Below are 19,440 nucleotides of genomic sequence, written 5' to 3' on the forward strand. Positions count from 1 at the left end.
TTACATCAACTGATAATGTTCTTACACCAAATTATGGTGTTATTACACCAACTGATGGTGTTATTACATCAACTTATGGTGTTATTACATCAACAGATGGTGATATTACATCAACTTATGGTGTTATTACATTAACTGATAGTGTTACTTCACCAACTGATGGTGTTATTACATCAACTGATGGAGTTATTACATCAACTTATGGTGATATTACACCAACTGATGGTGTTATTACAACAACTGATGGTGTTATTACATCAACTGATGGTGTTATTACATTAACTGATTGTGTTACTTCACCAACTAATGGAGTTATTACGTCAATTTATTGTGTTATTACACCAACTTCTGGTGTTATTACATCAACTGATAGTATTATTACATCAACTGATGGTGTTATTACACGAACTGATTGTGGTATTTCACCAACTGATGGTCTTATTGTTCGATTTAAAGTCTAAGGTTTTTGCCATTTTGTAAAGCAAATCATATTCATAAATTAAAATTGATTACTGTAAACTATTTTATTTTAGCAGACACAATATTTCGTATCTTTGTTATTTTCGACATTTTCATGAGTACATAACTTCACGGTCAAGGACTCTTACCGAACCGTCCATTCAATTCTCCGTTGTATACAAATTATGTCTCGGGATGACATGGAATTTTGTTTATAGCCAAAATAAAGTGGTTAACAGTAGATATATAAGTTAACCTGAGGGTATAATAACCTAGGGGTACGTCTAAAATTTGATCAATGTTTGACTAGAACATTCAGAATATAAGCCATATTATCGAAACACAAACTACACAGAGATGAATGAAACATTTTCGATTACTTAAATCATGTCAACTCAAACCGCTCAAACAAAGAAATATATTTCAACAAGACATTCCTGTACGTAGATGTTCGCTGAAAAACATATGTTTCAGAGGGGTGATAAGAATTCTCTAAACCTGGTCTAGTGACAACGGAGCAACAACGTCGTCACGATATCTGCTGCAGCATACACTAATATGCGATTTTATGGTTAGTGGCCTAGACTACATCATTGAGAAATATATTTTAAAGTATAACATAGAGATATAAGCATAATACGGCATGTTATTGTGCCCACGCAAATTCTGTAACTGTATACTGATGAAATGCGCTTTTGTAGCCATGGCGAATCCTTATATCTACCTGTCAACATGAGATGTAGATATGTACCACTTCCTGGTGCTCTGATCATGATCTGGTGAATAGAACTACAAAATGTGCTTTGAGGTATTTTGGTATGGTTTCTAATAATGATGTTATCATTAATACATAAAAGGAGGTTAAGTACGAACATACTCGCAGTAAAGCCTACAGTATAGTTAGTTGCTGATAGTGATTGACATTTCAATGTTGTTATGCTGTAATGAGCTCATCAATTTCCACAACAACCATAAAACACCACATGTACATCGGTTTGTTTCATGTCCTTTTATTTGATCAGACAAACTATGAAATCATAGTATGTATGGATTACTTGATGAAAGCGATCTCTTTGTGTCTACGAATTCGGTTATTGGTATAATACATAATAGTTTAATAATTCCAAAATATTTCTAGAACACAAAATCTAGACATAGGCATTCTTGAATCGGTATCGTCATATTTATATCGGTAACATCCCATACTAGTCCTATGATCCGATGATTTATTTATTTTGATTATCAATTAAATGAACAAATACTACAAGTACTAATGTACCATAAAACATCTAAAAGTATTAATCCAAAACTTGAAATACCGTTATGTACTATGTCGTAAACCCAAGTTCTAAATCCATATTACGATATGATGTTGTTTATACTTGCTCTACATAAAATTCGAAGCCAAGTATGAATTGAAAACGCCATCTTATAAAGATGACATTTTTTCATTAATAACCGCCATATTGATATATTCTTCAATATATAACATGCGGAAAAAAATTTGTAACATGCGGAAAATTTGCAAAATCTGATACCAAAGTTTACCTCCTCTGGTGTTCAGGCCAAATCGCTTTAACTTTGGGTAACACAGTTGATGGCAGTATCCGTCTCTCAGGGAAGAAGCCAAAGTGAAAGAGGTTAGTGCACATTAAATTATATTGCTGTGTGCTTTGAGCTTTACTATAATGCAGCTAGAGACAGAGTGAGTGACATTTGCGCCTTGTCAGTAAAATGATCTTTTATCGCTTAGTAATGATTCTAAATTCATTAAAAGGTTGACACTGTGACTTTTAAGAAGAAAAAATGCGCTTGTCAGAGGACCCAGTGTCTCCCGTGACATTCTTATACAAGATTTGCGTCCTCCTGGTAGCGGGTTTAAATTAGGTCACACTTTAAGTCACGCTAGTCAACGAATTCAAAATCCCTACAATGTGTCTTTGATCGCTACCAGATAATTTAATCTTTCAATAAAGGATAGTCTCCATGAAATTTAGAGAAATGGAGCTTTTTATTGAGGTTTAATTCAACATGCTAGAAAATTTGCACATGGCTGTCTTGCTGATGAAATAATACTATAGTTTATGGTAGATCGCTACAGTAACATAATATAGAGAACTAAGTGTAGTATCAAAGAACAGGGGATGTTAATATCAATAAATGACAAATCTAAAATGGAAAATAAACCACAACACTTATTACGCAAACATACATGTATATTTTTGCAATGTTGAAAATGCGACCATAATGATATAAATATAGAGAATTACTTCGTCTCTTTGTAATCCGGGTGTTCATTAAATATGTACAAAAATCGTCAACTACTGAAATATTAAAGTTCATACTTATTGACCATCTCCTGTTTCTAAAACCGACATCTGTCTGTTTTACTGTTCACATTGATCATTTCAAAATCAGCTTATCATTCATCCTTTAGCCTTAATATAAATACAATTTATTCACTGTCTTACATATATAAGGCAAAATCTGAATTGATAAAGGCATTATGCGTAATATTCGCATGCAAATAGATTTAAATGAAACCATGCCATTTACAAACAAAATAGATATTGCTATGGAAAAAGTTAAAAGTCACATTTTACATTCCTTTACATAATGCCATATCTTCACTTGGTCAATAATTGCGCATACTTTGCCTTAATATGCGATAAACAGAAATATATGCACATAAAAATGTGACGTAGCACACAAAATATGGCTACGTCGCAACAACTATTCTTGAACTACTTGTACCTAATACAATTAATCATCTGCATGCTATGATCATTCAAATTATTTGGAATGTAAATTAAAATATAATAATATGTATCGAAACTGAATAATGATTACTTAACACGGATATGGGCCGATCGTGAAAATGTAGGCTTATACTGAAAATCAATGAAAGCTATGCATACAGGCATGCATTTCCTTCTTTAAAAAAATAATCTGAACCAAGTATTATCGACGATCTTAAGCCATTTGGAGTCTGCATCAACAGGTGAGTGCATACGGGACCACAGTTGTCAGACAAATTTAACTTGGTCGGGCAAAATATGACCTTTACGCACTTAAATGATAAAATGAGCCATCCCATCAATGTCATATAGATGTATTTGTACTACACCAGCAAGTCACATAATTATGCAGAGAAGCATACTAGTTTGAAAGTTTGGATACAAAATGACGATGAGATACAGAGATGCACTTGGCGCTGAGCTTAGTAAAGGAACTGAGGTAAATTCAATACTAAGATCTTGGTATGTTTGAATCATTGTGCCAGATGCTGTGTTATGAGAAATGAAGTACTTAGTATTATTACATTTTATTATATTGTTTCAGGATATAAATATGCTGATGTTACATTTCAATATTGTGTTCGCCTGTAAGTATTTTTGTCGGATGATTTATTCAGTATTAAGCTATCAAAACGTGGAAGGAAATGTTTGGTCTGTACTTGAACATATTTGAAATAGTACATGCTGATCATCTGAATCGTAACAGTAATTGAAAGTTTCTGATTACTTATATTTTCCCTGAATTGTTACACAAGACACTTCAAATCCGTTCAATTCGTTAAATATTTTAATATCATTATACAACTTACTATCATTAGTACTTCGAAATGACCAAAACCAATCCACGTGTTCCTAAATTAGATATTTGTCGTAGTAAACAAAAAAATAAAATATAAAATCTATCGAATATGTTATTTGCATGCTGACAGTTTGTACAATTGTTATCAGCCATAGCAGTGCTTAACCTACATCAATTATTGAATCAGATATGCTTAATTCTTTTCAAAGTAGACTGTCGCTTATGTGTGTCAAAATTTATTTTTCTTATTTACTGTAAAATGTCTTTATCACACACAAACATATTAATCAATCCCCTAGAGAGTTTTGTTTGTGATCTCTTGTACTGTCTGAAGAGATTGAAATTTAAAATGTCGCCTCCTTTATCGAATCTTCTTCCCTATTATTGTTCTCAACGAGTCGTTAAATCTGTATTTGACATCCTCGTCTGTCTAACATCTTAAATATTTACAAGGTCAACATGAAACGGGAGATCCAATCGGGGAGATTAAAATCGTGCTCGCTGGACAGTCCAGACAGATAAATGTCCTACCGTCACCAAGCCATCATCGCTTTGGAAATGTTTTAGGAAGCACTGAGATACCATTATATATATATATATGAACATTTTAAACTATTTAATTAAATTTAAATATTGCATATCATCAGTAATAAAATAAGTATTTTTTAATGCATCGGTTGGTAAAATGATGACAGTAATGATAACAATACAGCGGGTATTTTACTACAATCGTATGCTTTCCTTTTATTTACATAATTAATGAAAAGTCTAATAATCAAATAGAATATTTCATACCGATTGCTAAAATTGCATCATAATGATTTTCTTTTGAACTTTTAAAGTCATTATTATAGCTACAATTTAATTAAGAAATATATAGGTAATGTATTGGCTATCAAATAAATATTATACATTGAGGTAATTATTTAAACTCTTAACTGGGAATGTATCTATTAATTCAAATTTTTTATATGTTGATGAATAAAACATATGTCATTAAATTTGCTAACACCCATTTGATGAATACATAGTATATCATCAAATAAATCAACAGCTGTTAGAACTACAAACCAGATTGATTTATACTTTACTCAACAATAATATATATCATACAAAACCTGTGTACTGACACCATGTGTGTTATGGAGAAATTCGTATACACAAACACCATTATGGGTTCTATTTGCATTTCAAAAAGGACTCCAACACTACATGTCCGCCATCAAACAAAATAATCGCGTCGTAAACACAAATGGACGAGGAGCGTTTCCAATGATATAATACCAGTTAATGTTTCTTTCTCTCTCAGTCCTTTTCTCGCTGTTGGTTTATGAAGACTGCACAATACACTCGTGACTTGACCTTTTGGAACCGTAGCCAGCAAATACGAGACGAGATGCCCCTTCGGGTTTGTTGATAGAGTTAACCAACCATGGATAGCTTCATTGGATCAGATGGAATATAAAATTGTGGAGAAATATCGGATATCATTATGTCAAATGCATTCTGTACACACACACACGTACGATATGAAGTGTCGAAATTTACTCTTTAAACACTAGTTAAAATGTCGTCGTATATATAAGCCGATATCCCAAAGTGGCAACAGTTTGTTTGCATATTTTTGCTAATTTAATTGTAGATTATTGCATCGTAACGCATTCGTTAGTCGAAACCATATCTTGCGTTCATATCCCTGGGGACACATACTATTTATGTGTCGATTCGAGTGTCGGCGATCATCTTTTATACAAGCATGGCGTGGTGTGTTACTAAGAGAGAAGAAAACGGTACTACTGTCAGTATAGGAAAAACCAATACTTGCCGAACACCAAGAGAGAATTGTAGCGAAAAGCGAGTACCTGCGATTCTACAGTATTCTCTGGGAAGGGAATGGATCGGCCTGGCATCACAGTGCTCTCTCTGTTGCAAACTCTGCTATACATCTTAGGGATATGGGGATTGATTGTCAGAAGTAGAACAGTACTACGATGTTCTGTTATATATTGAGGTTGAGATTTATCTCTATATTTATACATGAATTGGTATGCTGCACTTCGTTTACCACAAACGGAGAAAAAGCCATCACAACGGTCAACATATTGTCTGTGTTATAAATTATATCATCAACGTTCGTTATATAGATATTTATAAGATGTTGTGTTTTCCCTGTGAAAATTGTTATATTTAACTGCTTGGAAGCTGTTGATATTCCTTTTGTGGATTTTATCGTAATTTGTGAGCAATGATTCGTACATCACAGTTGACATTCGTACTGGAATTATTCTTATAAAATCGAATATAAAATGTGTAAGTAAATACATTTTATTTATACAAATTGCAAATACCTTGTGAAAAATGTGATTTTAATAGACAGCGATACCTGTAATTTGTGCATATTGGGATATAGTTGAGGAACGCTGGATTTACTCGTTGCCGGAGGTATAGATTGCCTGTCAGATATATAAATTCACTGTTCCGATAGGATAAGCCGTTTTTTTGTTGGATATAATATGTCCGTGATCTGACCTCTATCCTTGATGTGTCCGTGGACTGTCTGGAAAAGTGTCCTAGGAAGGACTGGATAGGGCCATTTTCCCCACCTACAGAATGAGCTTTCGCCACAGGAAGCGCCTCGCCACCTACTTATTGTTGGGACTAGCGCTTGTCCAGTGTGTTAACTGTTTACCCGAGCTCATTCACATAGGTAAGTCTCCATTTGTCCACACATCAGTATTCATAATCATCTGTTCATGTCATTAAGATTTTAATTGTTTATAGATTTTCCCATCTTTAGTGCCACTTATCGTTATCTGCCGATACAGGTCGATGGCGCTGTGTATACACAGCGGGTCAATCAACCGTGCGCTACGGACTAATTTGTAGCGGCTATGTGGCTCGGCTACGGTCCATCATTTGGGACAACGTCGGAACATCTACAGTTTATATAAAAATCGCATTAACACAAAGCGTAGAAAATTAAAGCATACTTACGTTTATAAAAAAAGAATCTGTCCACCATATAAAGATACGGATATTAATAAAATTAACATTTCAATACAGATTTAAATACAAAATGTTTGAAGATATTATTACTTTACAATCAAATACACAGACTTTAATATAACATTTCAACATTTCAATTTGTTCAAATATTCTAATAATGCAGGTTTTGACCCGTCTTTGTACTGATAACAACAGCTCCAGATTAGGAGACATTGTGTTATAAGTGTAATGTCTCATGATTTTAAATATGAATACAATTTTGTGATGTACAAATCGATCGGGTTCAATTGATCTATTCACAATGAATAATGTAGTACTTCAATGTGAGTGTTTGGTCACACCTGTAGTTTCATTGGATGGCGAATCCTTTCAAGTGATTCAAGTTACCCACCGTATACTTCCACAATTGTTGAGATCTGAGGTAGATGCTATGAAATATTTTATACAATCAATCAATTAATTCTTTTATTTTTGTAAACATTTACATTATTCGTATCTTTAATTGGTTGTGTTAATCTATCTTATTCGAACAAATTCAAATCAATCTGGTTTCCTTGTGGATATTTTATCAAAACTTAGATAAAATATATTTTATGCTGATGTTCATCTTGGTTCAATACGAGCACATATCAATAATATGCAATTTAGTTTAAAACCAACGAGTTTTCTGATTGCTATGCAGTTTCTCGAGCTACGTGGTATTATAAAATATGAGATTGCACATAGAAGGTCTTGACAGCTTGGGTATAATAACATGTATATATATGATGAATCTATTATCAGACTGAGTTTTTTTCTGTATCTCATTATACATAAGAACATAAAATAAAGGGAATAATATACTTTATATCCAGAAATATGTCTCGATTCATATTAATATGCGCGTGGTTAAGGGAAGATAGAGAGGCGCCATATAACAGATGGACACGATTTATCCTGTGGAAATTTTATCACCGTTTTCGCATAGTGGTTTGATTGATATTTCCATTTTACGGAGAAAGTGCTATTTCGCTCCAGATGTAAAGCATTTCTGCAGGCTGTATAATGACATAGTAATGTCCCATTCATATTGTGGTATTTACGATATATATATATTAGCTTGAAAAATACATTTGTTTATGTAGAACCCATATAATAAGTCAGGTATCAGAATGTGTAAACATAAATTCAATATTAAATATAATACTTAATAATTTTACAATATTTCTTCGCTGTTTCGTTTGATTCATCTTAAACAAATCACAGATGATCAATTGTTAAACAAAATGTGAGATATTTTTTCTATAAACCAAAACGTTTACGGAATGTTAATATCTAAATTATATTCATTTCAAAACCTTGACAAAAATATAATCAATAGATGTATCCTACATCATTTAGTACCCGATGGATATTCTTAATTTGCTACCAGTCTTTATGATATTTTTTACATATTATGTTTTCATATTTGTTTGTAGGATGTAAATAAAGTAATATTATATTATTATTCAAATACTGTATTACAAATGTAAGAGACTATATATAGCATATGGACGTAGATAAATTACAAAAATTTGGACCATTGCGATTGTTTTAGTTATAATTCATGGTGATCGACTGAGCAGTAAGAGATACAATAAGTTAGCTGCACACTTGCATCTTTACTTGTTATTTTCGACTGGCTTTGTAGTCATTACTAGAAAAGACTTACCGATGTATTGTTTCATTTTGATGTGGAACCAAACTAAAATTAATGTAAGGTTCTGGTTAGGATTTCAGTGTAAATGCTGATGTATGCATCCTGAAGCATGGGCGATTTGTTAATGCTAATAAACATTATGGCTGCAGTATCGCAAATTAACATTAGGAAAATCAGGGAAGATTTATGCATTAAATTTACTCTAAGACCTGGATTAATTTAAACACATGCATTCACGTACACATGTGTACAGCAGCGTTAGGCTTTTATGCAGCTCTACGGGTACTCCCCACCAGAAGGTAGATGTGAGTTAGTACGGGTCATGGCTTTGCTCTCCCAGCCATGCCAGACCCCCACTCCACAGGGAATGTTATGCACAGAAATACGATAGATTCCATAGCCCTTGCTCTCTGCGAGACGACAAGTTCGTTAACGGAGAGATCCTTGTAATGCTAATTTCATTTGCAATTTTAAGGAAGATGACGAACATACAATTATTGATAGTAACTGATGGAATTATATTTTCCCTTCGTCACAGTGTTATATAATAGTGTTTATACATGCAACTATTTGTAATTAGACTAGAAAGAATGGAGGGATGGAACATTTAGAATTATCGCACTGGGGTTACTTCCACTATTGTCTCTGTTATAGCATTCGAAATATGTCTTTGTTGTTGTGTGCTGTTATCTACCAACGTACACGTGCTAGGATTTAATAGAAAAATAATTATGATTTAGGAATATAATGGATACATTGACTAGGACTGACTTTTTCATTAAATTTTCATAACCTTCAATCTACAAAAATATGTTATAATTTTAATTAGCAAGAATGTTGGACATATTGCATCAAGTCGTTCACATACAAAATCTGTTGACGTAGCAAGTATAGTGGATATATAATTCTAACTGGGTTGCAGCATGAACATAGCGTTATCATAGAGGCAATGCGGTATGGTTTAATTGGGCGATCTCCTGTACATATCTCTCGTGATGATCCGATAGTTTCCTGTGATCCGGTTCGTAGTGGCACTTGTGAGTAATCAATTGGCTGGATTCAATTGTGTATCGACCAGCTAGATTAGCATTGTTTCAATATATTTTTATCATACTATTTTGCTGCAGGTAGATATTTCATGACAATATTAGTCATGTCGTTACGGGTTAGCTGGATTTTATATATCTATGGATCAAGAAGCTCACGTGTGTGGGACATGAGCTCTAATGTCCTCTGAACCACAGGCAAATAAACTCGAGTGCAATTAAGTACAACTGTCAAAATATATTCTTTTAAAAGAAATTGAGTGCAATTTAATGTAATTGAAACTTGCTGTGAAGATCAGCAATCATGATTTCATTAAAAGCAATATTAAGAAGTATTTTGAAATTAATCTGTCTACAGTGGCACATTATATTCTGTTTGCGATTGATAATAAATAGTTTTCTTCAGCAACAGTAATTATGGATGTCATGGCTACGTATTGTATGTTCAAGCTGTGACGTTCTCCTATGATTCTAACCTACTTCCAAAGGAGCTATCCACCATATTTTTGTTTCTTCTAAATTGTGAAATAATTTGAAACTTAAATCACAATGTCGGTCGTCCGCAAAAATGTTCTCTACTCTCCAGGTTCATGTATTTTATAAAAATGTTATAGTTTTGAGTGTCAAAGGAGCATACACTGTTTGGTTAGTATGTGTATGTTTCGATGCGTCGTACATAGAGAAACATGTACATTGTAATAATCATCAGAAGTAAATTATACTATATTTAATTGACAAACAATAGAAATTGAATGGATCTAGACTGGATTACCTTCCTTAGTACTAATTCTCTCCGCTAGGCTGCGTAGATCAAACGTACTATGTCTCTACTACGTGAAATATTACCCTGTACACAATATATGAGTAGTCTTCATTGTTGTAGTGTATAGGATAGTAACCTACTTATGGAGAACAAGTAACTGCAGCTAAATCACTGCATTGTTTTATGCATATCTGAAGAGTTTACATATGTTTACATACGAAAGAAATACTAGAAGGAGCAATATTTTCCACTCTTCCATATGTCGCGAAGTTGCGGATATTACAACTTGAAACTGCTGCTATTGATACAATATATAATGATCATTTGCAATATGTTTCTGCTATTAGACTTTCATGAATTACTTGCTGTGACGTTAACTTTGTTTTCACATACCTTTCGTTATCACTTCAAAGTAACCCTTGTCAAAAGTAGCTGTTCGTTGGTTTTCCCGCGCCAGTGCCATACTTGTTTTTGTAATGTTATGAGAGATTTCGCTCCACCAAACCTTTTGTTAGATATTCATCGTAATATTGGTCTTTTGTTTTCGTTGACTCTCTGGCGTTACACTAGTTCAATACACTTTTTGTTAGGCTACTCCTGAGATACTTCTTTTAATTTTGTTTAGGTCTTTGTTAATTCTACCGTTCTTCTCTGTACTGTAATTTAATGTTACCTTGTTAAATCAAGTTTTGGATACGATCTTTGCCTTTGTTATTATACAGGAATTTGTTATTCTCGAGTATTTGCTAGATTCTTCGTGCAAACCTGTTTCTGGTATGGTCGGGTTTGTATATAAGGCGTATTTTCATTACTTACGAAACTGTCATTAGTACTGGGTTTTTAGATCTGTTGTATGTTGAACAAATCGTCATATTGACATATTGACTGGATAAATTAATGTTTGAATGCATCGATGCATCTATTTTGTGGGATGCTATGCACTAGTTTTTTTTGAATATGCAATAATTATTGTTGAAGAAATGTATGGAAACTCAGTTTCATTTCGAATAAAGTTTTGGTCATTACATGAACTTTAAGTCAGCAAAGACGGGGCATTTGATCAAAATAATAAAAAAAATCGTGATCTCTTTCACAAAGAAGCATTGTTTTACTTCTCTACATAAAAGTTATGTTTCCGATTCTCTTACTGCAAAGTACAGTAGCATTCCTCAGCCATAGTTAAATGCAGATAATGGTGCAGGTCAACGATTCAACGATAACAAGGTCACATTGTTACGTATACAATACCGCGTAGGTAAATGATGAATGGTTAAGGACGTACAAATTTGCTTTTGTTTTAGAGAAAACTAAAATGGCCAAGTATTAACATGTGTAAGTCAGTTTAAAGGGAGGGAGGGTTCCAAGTGCTTGGAATGTTTCTCCACACATGAAACTAATTGCTGTGCCACAGATCACAGCTAATAGTTTACCTAAACCGTTGATCCTAAAACAGACAGACGAAACATACGGAATCAATTTTATATTTTTGGCTTTTCCTGCATCTACTTCTACAGGACTCTGTTATAAAACATAGTTAGATAAAACCCACTCTGTAAGTTGATCATCGAATTCAAGTGAGTAATGAATATATGCTGTTTAACGGATGAATATATTTGATCGGGAGGTTTTGGTTTGAAGACCGTTCAGTAATCGTTTGTATTGTGCAATACGCAACTGTAGAATCATATACAATATGATGCAGCCATCGCGAGTTTGACCAACATGTTTATGTATACAAGAATTCATATCAAACTGAATATGGTTTCTGCGTGCTAAAATAAAAACGAGGATATGATTATTAATTAGCTAATTAGCGTCAAAGTTGAAACAGAGGTGGAGGGTAATAACTGATGCAATGATTACCCAGCTAAAAGTCTGATTGTTTTGGAAGACACCTAGCAACACGTAGATTTAATTTTGTGGTAACTGGTTGTTTGTACAAGACCAAACTAGCAAACGAACGACGGAACATGTATAGTCTATATCAGAAAAGTAACTCACGGCTTTATTGACTTATGGTAAAGAATTACAAAATACTGTCTCTCGCTTTCAGTATAAAAAGTGCGTCATTTTTGTAGAAACAATGCAGACTATACTTTGAATTGCGTTAATTGTGTATTCTATATATGTTATAGATTATAAATGTACCTTGCGTCTGATCCTGAAAGAATTTTACAATGTTTTAACAGTTCTTTACATTTCGATTCTGGTTTATTTCGGGGACTTTTCAGTCGTGTCCCTATGGTCCATGGTGACGTTTTCCACGTACATATAAACATTAGATACGCCAGTCCCCAGACTAGCACCATAAAACAATACAGAACAAATTGTATCGATTTCTCTGTGGGCATGCGCATTCAAAGTACTCCTGACCTCCCAAGGGTCACGACAAACACCGGGAAGAACCTTAAAGACTATTATGTCCAAGTATTACTTACTGATCAACTTATTTATTGATTACCAGATTAACTACGTAATACGTATAAACAAGTATTGGTTATCCGCAGATGTATACTCACTGTAAATAATCTTTCATGAAATATTACTGTAGCCAGAAATCTGCGGTGAATTATGATTGAATCGATTCTTAAGTCATTTTCTCGGCAATAAAAACTGGTACTTATAATTAATATCTGTGTTTGACATGTATTGAGAGAACTGCGTCCAATTGTTTTGAAAAGTCGAGAATAGGACTATTTGATTTACCATGAAATATAATCTTTAATAATTTGAAAGCTTTATATCGTATACGATACGTTCTGTTTTGCGATGTAATGGGTTTTAAATCTTATTTGTTCGATCCATCCAAATCATTTTTTGAATTCACGTTATAAGCTAATTAATACCGTGTGATATTTCATGAATATCACATCTTCGCTAGCGATGGTGTTACACTCCACAAACATGTTTTCTGGCTACAGTATGTTGGCTAGCTATGATGCAAATGTCCATGCAGAGCGGAGAAAGATGTCCGACTACAAGAAAAATTATAAATATAATTAAAACCAACTTCTTCATTGAAGATTTACTTTTTCTCATCGATATCACTTCACCTTTTGTAACAAGTGTACAATACATGTTATCGATTGACATAGCATGACTTGTAAATGATCTCTATGTGATATCTGTTATCACTAGACTATCATATAAAAGCATACATTTTGTCTGGTTTTTGTCTATGTCTTATTGAAAATTGAACTTTAAAAAGTGCTATACATATTCTCCTTATCACTTTATAATGTATGTATGAAGTATGATAATATATCATTTTGAAGATTTAATTTATTGTTTTAGTAATTTTTGTCTATTTCGTTGGAGAGATTAGGAGTAATATGATGGGCCACCATACATTTCCTCAGTCACGCAGCTGATTTTGCGTTAGCTGATAAACCTATAGTATTCCCTATAGCTTCCGTGTTGGCCTTTTTGCATTATCTAAGTGATGGGTTCCCGGTATACATATATATTTTTCTCTGGCAGACGACAAATTACAGACTCTGGATCCACAACATGCAAGCAATTATCAAGGCTGTCAGTGTCTGGGGGTCAGGTCACTGGTCGCTATAGAGATTTAAAATGTTGAAGTATTTAGCAATGGGATCTTTGCTGATTTATGGTGTCTATACCTGTATCAGACATATCAACATTAAATTAGATTTTTAAATTGTGAAATTGAATTACACCCGTTTGATCTTGACACGAAGTCACAATATCCTTAAAATGCTATGTTATTGTCAACAAAATAGTGTTGTTCCTCCCCACTACAAAAGACAGGGAGACGACCACTGGAATATGTCGTTCCAAAGATTTTCGTCGATATGCCATATTCCAGTTAAAGGTTAGTTATTTAAGGTCATTATGTGGTGTTATAAATGTTAGTTGTCTCGTCTTATGTGTTGTTGAACTTAACAGCTGTAACAAGAACATGTAGTTTTCGCAGAGACTGGAAAAAATCCGCTGTTGAGTTGATATATAATTGAAGGAACAAGAGATTTCCTAAATACTATATATATGTTAGTTATTGTTAGTAAAATTGAAGATTGAAGATGCGTCAATACAATATTTAGTTTCAGTCGCCCAAGTCAATCAAATTTGTTGACCACGTGTTTCACTGAAGTTTCCTAGGATTCTGTTAATATTCACACACGATTGTTCATGTGCTTGATATCTCTTGCTTCTTTATGAAAAACAATATGTTGTAACTAAGGCATGTCTGGTATCAGTGCTTATATAAATACACTGGATAACAAACAATAACTTGTATAATGTTTAATATCAGATATCCATTTCACAGACGTGAGTTTTCATGACTCGGTATTCAGAATTTAGTTTTACATTAAAATGAGTCAGAACAATCTGCACGAATGCATTGAAACATAGTCACCTTTGTGGAAACTAAATGTCTTAGCTGACCGATTGATTCTTTCCTTAAATGCCCTTGTAGAATCTCACAATGATCATATAGAAGAAGCTTGCTCCATCTCCAAGATCCGGGCGACTAGCACAACACAGACTGTTTTTTATAGATATTTTTAAACCAGACACTTTCACGTATCAACTGGACATTTTCGTTCACAATGTGTCTGTACATTTTGGCACTTTCATACGGTATAATCTGTTTTGGTTATGGTTAGACAGTGCACGGTCACGTGTCGCAGTCCATTGAGTTTAACGCCTTTATAGATTCAGGGTCCAACTGATGTAAAGATTAGTTGACAGTTTACAACCGATATGTCTACCAAAATTGTTTGAACAGATTGCCTATGTGAATACGTTTCATTTTCATAGAATATTTTGTTTTCGAAAGTGTTATTAAATCGATATGTACTGTTTTATTGCCATAACAAGCACAAGCGAGAGCGGCATTTGGCATGTGCGGCACGCGCACTGAAACAATACACGGGAAATACTACCAAATAAATATAACATTGTCTTATTTAACGTCAAGAAAAAGGATACTATAACAAAGGTAGTTAGTCGGAAATACAATAAAAGGAAGTCAGTAAGTCACAAATAACACTAACCTAGACACATCCCCATAAGACAATTATGTAACGTCGTGGAATGCAATGCCTATCTGTTGTCAATGTTTCGTGACCCAGAGTTTTGTTTTGACGGGACGCAAGGAAGTCTTAATGAATCACAGATCACGCGTAGTCCGTTCGCTGTTTCAAGTCGAAAAGGGCAACGTGGACACATCAAGATTTGATTATGTATAGTGAAAGTTCAAAGCGACTTTAATACTAATTGGACAATCAAATTGGAGTAATCATTTGGGATTGAGAGTGTAATGTTTAATAGCTTAAGCCGAACGGCGTCTTTAAGTCTTTAAACATTACAATGTGAATGCAACCAGGCGTCACTAAAGAGTTTGAGTTCAGCAATGTTTCAGCAATATCTACCATACCTTTTTTCAACCAAATTAACGCCATACTCGAGAAGAAATAAGATCGGTTACTTTAAAGAATATTCAAAGCAATTATCTCATTACTTAAAATACATTACAAAATATACCTATGATATTACAATGCACAATGCCGATCGTCTCAAAATTGAACGAAAAAAAACTATTGTTGAAATGTAAAGTCTATAATCGAAGACAAAACCACATAGCAGCAGATATTTCTAGATACTTGTCATCACTTATTCATGAAGTCGTAACTGCGATATCACTAATTCATTTATTCAATTTTCGATGAGTGATTCCATTATGATATGCTGAATCCCAGCCATGCGTTCTGATCCGTTCTCTTTGTCTGTCGCCCGGAATAATTTCAAGTGATGCACCTTGGTGTCTGAAGTGTTATCGGTCGTACTTTCAGCACAGTTCGACGACACGGGCCATGGCTCCGCGAACTGCTGTTAAATTTTATGGGATTGTGTTATTCGAGCACAAGATAGAACATATAATCTTGTAATCATCGTATACCTATCTCAGTGTGACGTCATAAAGTCGTGGGTCGATAGAACACACCGGTTTATGGGAACTATATTTCCGTGTCAGCTCTACATTGAGGCGTAGTAATTTGTCTTTCGGGGACTGGGTAATAAAAAAACTACTTCACTCACTTTGCCGCCGACACTAGACCTATGTATCCTCTCACAATCTGCTATATTTCCACAGGATGTAGATAAGAATGCGAGACATAACGACGAAATCTTACGTTTAATTGTTGGAAGGTTTTATATTATGGTGTATTTCATTGGGTTTTTTTTCATTGAGCTACATATACTATGACTGAGGAATGTTCAGTAGTTCTGGTGTTTTAGGCAAATTATGTAAAAAGATGTTTTAAAAATACTATTGTATTTAAGATTAAACTGAATTATCTTCAGATGAAAAGAGTAGAGTTGTAGAGTTTTACATTATTGGAAATCTATTCAGCGACAATAACAGTGTTCACAGCCAATACTTGATTTATAATGAATAAATATCGAAAAATATTGTTAAATTTCAAATAATTTTGACATGATCTCGTGAATACAGCAGTTTTTGGATTGAGGTTGATGTAACTGTCTATATGGTGTCCACACAAGAACACAAACCTTCCTTTTAATCAAAGTCTACCTCTGTAACACAAACATACAAGACTATAAAGAAATGGAGAAGTCTGATTGTAGAAAAGGACACAGGTCAAGGAATTGTTATGGTTGTGAATAGGTGATTCGTGAATTTGTTTGTTTGTTTGTTTGATTTATTAACGTCCTATTAACAGCTATGGTCATGTAAGGACGGCCTCCCATGTATGCGTAGTGTTGCGTGTATGTTGTGCGAGGTGCGTGTTTTGGGAGACTGTGGTATATTCGTGTTGTGTAAAAGGCGACTAAATTTAGGATCTTATCTATTCTCTTCTTCCTAACTGACTTTATCTTTCCTAATGCCTCCCTTGGCATCGCCTCACTTTTGGCCTTGAGTTGAGCGTTCGCCCCTGTGAGGAAGGCTCTGGGTTCTGTCCCCTGGCCGAGACACACCAAAGTCTATACAAGTGGTAGTTTCTGCTCCTGCTTAGCGCTCAGCATACAGGGAGTGGGACGACTGGTTCGCCCGTTGTCAGTATAATGTGACCGGGTGGGGTGTGTTGCTTGGTGTCTTCGGCAGCATGCTTCAGTGATATAGCACTATAAAAAGGTGATTCGTGAAACAGCGAATACTAAATGCATTATAACATTTAAAAGTGCAAATAATGTAGCATGATCTCCAAATCATAGTGGATTTAACATCATGCCGACATGTATACTAAGAAGATAGCAAAAATTCAAAGCCGATTGCTTTCAAATTTAATTTCGAAAATAGCCGTGCAGACGAAAGCAATTCTAACAATCGTAATTGTGTACATGCGAAGTTGCAGTGACTATGATCTATGCGTTTACCAGCTGGTCTGTCACGCCTACTAGCTGAATAATGGTAGCATTCACGACACTTTAGATATTCAGATTTTCTTTAAGCAACAGGTGATGCTTTTGAACATAAAATGTACGATGCTCGCATAACATTATATATGTTGGAGATGCCTAAATATATGAAAGAACGCTATGTTCACTTTCAAAGCTCACGTGTGCACGAAGCTTAACTAACAAATAGGCAACGCGGTCTATTCTATTGCCACAGCTATGCATGTTCAAAGGAATTTTGTCTTTGTAAATTTACTAGAAACATTTCACACGAATTACACAAAAACATTATCTACTTTGATCGTAGGTGAACGAAGCGTCAGCTTTTACAACTGTAACTTGAATAAATATATGATACGGAAGTTCTTAGCCACGCCCATGTTATATATATATATATATATATATATTATGAGCGTACATGTTTTAACGCTCGTATCAATTCTGGACATTTCGCGCAAGGAATTGTGAACTTAAATAAAAATAGTTTTCTGTATGTCGTAAAAATATTTTGTGAAGAAATTTAGTTTTGCCAAAATATGTTTGTAAACATCATAATCTTAGGTGTGCTTCCAAGATTCACTTAGTTATATATGTATGGGCTTTTAATTGTTCCAATACGTAGATTTTTAAAAATCAGTGTCTCCTGCCACCAAAACACTTGCTTTGCTATACATGTACATAATATACAATAAAATAGTAACTCTTCATGATCAAATGGTCCATTTGAAAAAAATGCATGTATAATACATAAGGTATCCATATGCTGACACAATTGACAATAAAAAAAAACATTAATTGATTGACAACAAAAATTACAATTCCATTCGTCGTTGAATATTAATTGGAAAGCGAACGTGAGAAATTCAGTAGTTTAACAAGTAATACACAATAGAATAACCGTCTTTGTTACCGACAAACCACCTTTTTAAATTGGCAATCTATTTGAAATATTTTCGTGGTAATTGATTTTCGTAATATATAGTCTCCAGCGAAATAGGAGAAAGCGAACCCGAAAATAACAATGGGTTACTGAAGTTCCGAACAACCTGGCAACATTGGCTAAGTACAGCAAAATGAAACCTTGTGTATACTATATTGAATTAATTTAAGCTTAAATCAGAAAAGTGAAAGCCGTTAAACTCAAGTTACAATCATTTTCGTTTAACAGTGCAGAAATAAAAACACACACATACTATACATATGTATATATTTGAAAATAAAATATCTCAGCTTGTCTTCTATGGATCAGACATGTATAAATGGGAGTTGTCAGAGTTAGATTTCTATGTGTGTTGTCAGTTGTAGTTTTCTCCCCGTAGAAAAGTTGGCGAGACATGCTATCAATCATCCTTCTTTTGGGCATGGGAAGACGGTTAAAGCTGTTTCAGTTTCTCTCAAACCATATTTTACCAAAGCATATACCTGTTTGGAAATGTCTCCACTTCGAAGGCATATGCGAGACTCATTTATTACATTCACACCTTATGTGTAAGCTAATT

The 19,440-nt window shown here is 34.1% G+C and overlaps 1 protein-coding gene across 1 annotated transcript in view; it reads left to right on the plus strand.

The window, feature by feature from the left end:
• Positions 1-6,544: 6,544 nt before the first annotated feature.
• The window catches only part of LOC138329272 (glutamate receptor ionotropic, kainate 2-like), a 130,778-nt gene continuing 117,882 nt past the window's right edge, over positions 6,545-19,440 (plus strand). Inside the window, exon 1 of the mRNA XM_069276137.1 lies at positions 6,545-6,763. Within this exon, the coding sequence (XP_069132238.1) occupies positions 6,667-6,763 (97 nt within the window). The 5' untranslated portion in view covers positions 6,545-6,666. The remainder of the gene's footprint in view (positions 6,764-19,440) is intronic.

The sequence above is a fragment of the Argopecten irradians genome, chromosome 1 (genome assembly GCF_041381155.1).
Source record: "Argopecten irradians isolate NY chromosome 1, Ai_NY, whole genome shotgun sequence".
NCBI classification, from domain to species: domain Eukaryota; kingdom Metazoa; phylum Mollusca; class Bivalvia; order Pectinida; family Pectinidae; genus Argopecten; species Argopecten irradians.